Source organism: Malus domestica, chromosome 10, assembly GCF_042453785.1.
Source record: "Malus domestica chromosome 10, GDT2T_hap1".
Lineage (NCBI taxonomy): Eukaryota > Viridiplantae > Streptophyta > Magnoliopsida > Rosales > Rosaceae > Malus > Malus domestica.
In genome coordinates, this window is record NC_091670.1 from 2744870 (window position 1) to 2748803 (window position 3934).

The window sequence follows — 3934 nt, forward strand, 5'->3', positions numbered from 1 at the left end:
GTGTCAATTTAGTTCTTGAAGTATTATCTTAGTGAAAATTAGGCCCCTGAATTATTTTTTGGGGTAAAGTAAGTTCCTAAATTTATTAAAAATTGCTAATTTCATCCATACTATTAAATTCAAAGCTATTTTATCCAATTTGTCAATTTAAATCACTTGACACACCTTAAAATGTATAATCGTCTTTATTACACCTATTAGCCTTTAACATTTTATATAAGTTGCGAATCTAACCTCTAATTTATCTATACATTATTTCATAAAAAATTACCAATTTACCCTTCAATATGTATCAAAAGCAAGTAACGTGACTTAAATTGACGGAAAATTAAAAATAGTAGCATCAAATATAATATTAGAGATATAGTTGATAGATTTTTATAATTTAAAAACTGATTTTTCTAAAAAAAAATAATAATTTAAAGACTTAATATTCACTTAGGTAATAATTTAGGAACTAGATTGACATTTCACCGTACTACAGCACCAAACACGAGCAAGTCTCTTATTACGACAACCAATACGTGCGTCTTTCTCCCACGCAGGCCCAGTCCATCCTTTGAATCAACTGCGTCTCTCTGTTTTCACTCTTCGATCTGTGCGTTTCTTCTGATTCCAGTACTCCGCCGGCCCACCGCGAAAACCATGGACGCTCTCCCGCAGGACACGCTCCACCAGATCTTCTCGAGCCTTCCCCTCCGGCAGATCATGATCTGCCGCTCACTCTCCAAGTTCTTCAACCAACTCCTCACCTCACCCTCCTTTGTCCACATCATCTCCACCCAATCTCCGCCCCTCAACCTCCTCGCCCTCCGCCCTCCCCACCACCACCACCAGCGCCACGTGTCCTCCTCATCCTGCCTCCACGTCTTCGACCCCGACCTCAACCAATGGATCAGATTCGCCCTCGATTTCCTCCCCTTCCGCTCACCACACCCCGTCGCCTCCTCTCTCGGCCTCGTCTACCTCTGGGGCGACTCGCCCGACCCGCCCGAGTCAGCCAAGTCCCTCGTCGTCTGTAACCCTCTGACTCGTCAGTTCCGGGTCCTCCCTCAGCTCGGCTCGGCCTGGTCGCGCCACGGCTCGGTCCTCGTTGACTCCCAAACTCGAGTCATGGTCCTCACCGAGCTCGCCGCGCTCTACTTCTCCGGTTCTAACCAGTGGCTCAAGTTCTCATCGAACCTCCCGTCAAAACCCAGAAGCCCAATTTTGGTGTTTGACTCGGTTTACGCCCTCTGCGATGTGGGTTCGCCGTGGAGGAGTGAATGGAAGTTGTTCCACTGCACAATTTCGAAGCTCAAGACCTCGCAGACTTGGACTCGGCTCGAAAAGCACGATTGGGGGGACGTCTTTGACATCCTGAAAAGACCCCGTTTAGTTCGCGGAAATGGGAACAATGTGCTGATGGTTGGTGGGTTGAAGTCGTCTTTCTCGCTGAACGCTTCGTGTTCGACGATTCTGATTCTGAGGCTGGACTTGGATAGCTTGGAGTGGGACGAGGCGGGCCGAATGCCGGTGGAGATGTTCAAGTGCTTTCAAGAGTCGAGCAAGTTCAAGGTGTTTGGTGGCGGCGATAGGGTCTGTTTTTCGGCAAAGAGAATTGGGAGATTGGCTTTGTGGGACCGTTGTTCCGAGAAAGCTGAGTGGCGGTGGATTGATGGGGTGCCCGGGAGCGGCGATGGGCTTTCCCGGGGGTTTGTTTTTGATGCCACGCTCACAGCATTTCCTTGATGGGGTTCAACACAGACATCAGAGCTTTTGATGCCAAGTAGAGGTTGGTATTTATCCATTAATGAATCCCAATGTTGTTGTATTAGCGTTGAATTCGTAGAATTTCTTGTGTTAAATGAATTTCTTAATACAAATCAATAGAATATGTTCCAACTAATGCTTTGGAATTGCTTTGTTCACTTTGTATCCAGTCTCACCCATTACTTGCATTACTTGCATTACTTGCATACAGAGCAGCCGAAAAAGAAAAAATACAACGAAAAGAGTACATTTTGTTGTTGTTAAAGTGTTGTGCAATGGATTATGATTAAGGATGAAGTTATGCCTCTACATAGAACAATGAAAACATTTCCAACTTAGTGTGCTTGTGTTAGTGTTTGCACTGAAACTACGATTAGAACTTAACCAGCCTCGAGACAGATAATAGTGGAAAACTTTCTTATAAGTTCTTGACGTCACTTTATAATGCGTTATCCTATTAATACATGAACGGTAGAAATGTACTCTTAGATGAATGGTGTTGATTAGTGCAGCTTATTGAGCTTGTTAGAAGGTTCTTTACATGGTTTGCTAGTCCGTTTTCTATGTTAGCTACGTGCCTGGGGAGCTAAGTCAGTTGCATAAATAGTAGGATATATCAAGAAACATCGACCCGTTCTTCTTCCTTTCTCTCTCCGTTACTTCATTTCAGCATTTCTTATCAAACATCATGAACCGGAAATGGTTAATGCTGTTTGATCTCTATTCTTCTGCGTGCTCATATGGGTTCAAGATTGTGACTTTTTCTGCCGAGATTTCCTTTTGGTGTTCGTGCATCCCACCTGTTTGATCCAACGTCTTAGTCAAGATCTTTTCCTGAGGTTATGTATTTTCTGAAGAATTTCTTGTTTCTTTTGTGCTCATTGGGTGAATTGGTGAAATGGGTTATTGTGCAATTTTTGTTTGGAAGAATCATTGTTGATTAGTTGGGCACGAAGCCTCTTTGATTAAAACTGTAGAAATGTTATTGGCACGAAGCATTGTTCTAAAAATCCCCGCCTAGACCCCGTCTAGGCGCTAGGTGGCTGGCCATCGTCCCGATTAATGCCTAGTCGTTTGAAAATTAAGAAAGGGCACCTAGGCGGTCTAGATTTACTGAGGCGCCTGCCTAGACCGCCTAGCCTGCCCAAACCTGGTTAGGCACCCGCCTAGGTTGCAACTCACTTAGGCAGAAAATAAATAATTTTCATTTTGCATTTTTTATTTTAATAAATTGTAAGACACTTGTTGAATACTTGAATGAGCACACATTATATGCTTGTTCCTCATGTTTTCATTATGTTCCAATACTTCATAATATATGTCATTCTATTTTGTAATTTATGATGAAATTATATATATTTTAAGTATAAGCATGCACTTATTTACATGAAATATAAAGAATTTAGTTAAATCCGCCTAGTCCGCCTACCTAGACCCAGCCTAGCCGTCTAGGCACTAGACCCTAGCTCACCGTCCAACGAGCGCCTAACATCTTTTAGAACATTGGCACGATGCCAGTTCGGATTTAATATTTCTTAAAGCATGAACCCATCTCACTAAGTTGAAGTTTTAGGCTCGATTCCAATTTTATTTGTTTGGGATATTTCAGGCTTGAAGCCAGTTCATTGAAGTACCGTTTGGTACGCAGACGGGATGGAACGGGATGGAACTGAGGTTCCGTGTTATGTTTGGTACACGCAGGACGGAACATGACGGTTGTTCCGTTCTGCGTTTGGTACGTTCTGGACGGAACGGAACCAAAAGATTGAATGACTAACTTAACCCATGTTCTGTTTGTTATTTGATACAATGTTTATGCGTAGGACGGGACGAGACATTTTTTTTTTAACTTGTTCATATTTGAACACATATAACAATACCATGATTAGCTTTTGGAGATTGCAGAAGCAAAACAAAAAACAACGACAGAGAATTTAGAGAGAGAAAGTGAATGACTAAAGATTGTATTCCTTGAACAATGAATGAGAGGGAGGGGGAGAGAGAGAGAGAGAGAGAGAGAGAGAGGGAGGGAGGGAGAGAGGTGTTTGTTATTTATACAAGTATTCTTTGCTTCACTCATAAGCTATTAACCAACTAACTTATCCCTACAATCCCAACAGAACTAACGTGCTGCAACAACATACATGGAGACCTATAAAACGAAAAGCAAAGAGCATTGGTA

At 42.6% G+C, this 3934-nt stretch overlaps 1 protein-coding gene across 1 annotated transcript; it reads left to right on the plus strand.

Annotated features, from left to right (window-relative positions):
- Positions 1-496: 496 nt before the first annotated feature.
- Positions 497-1910, plus strand: LOC103407661 (SKP1-interacting partner 15-like). Its single transcript, XM_008346553.4, has one exon. It carries the CDS (start codon positions 646-648, stop codon positions 1729-1731), a length of 1086 nt encoding a protein of 361 aa, XP_008344775.2. The 5' UTR covers positions 497-645; the 3' UTR covers positions 1732-1910.
- Positions 1911-3934: the final 2024 nt, after the last annotated feature.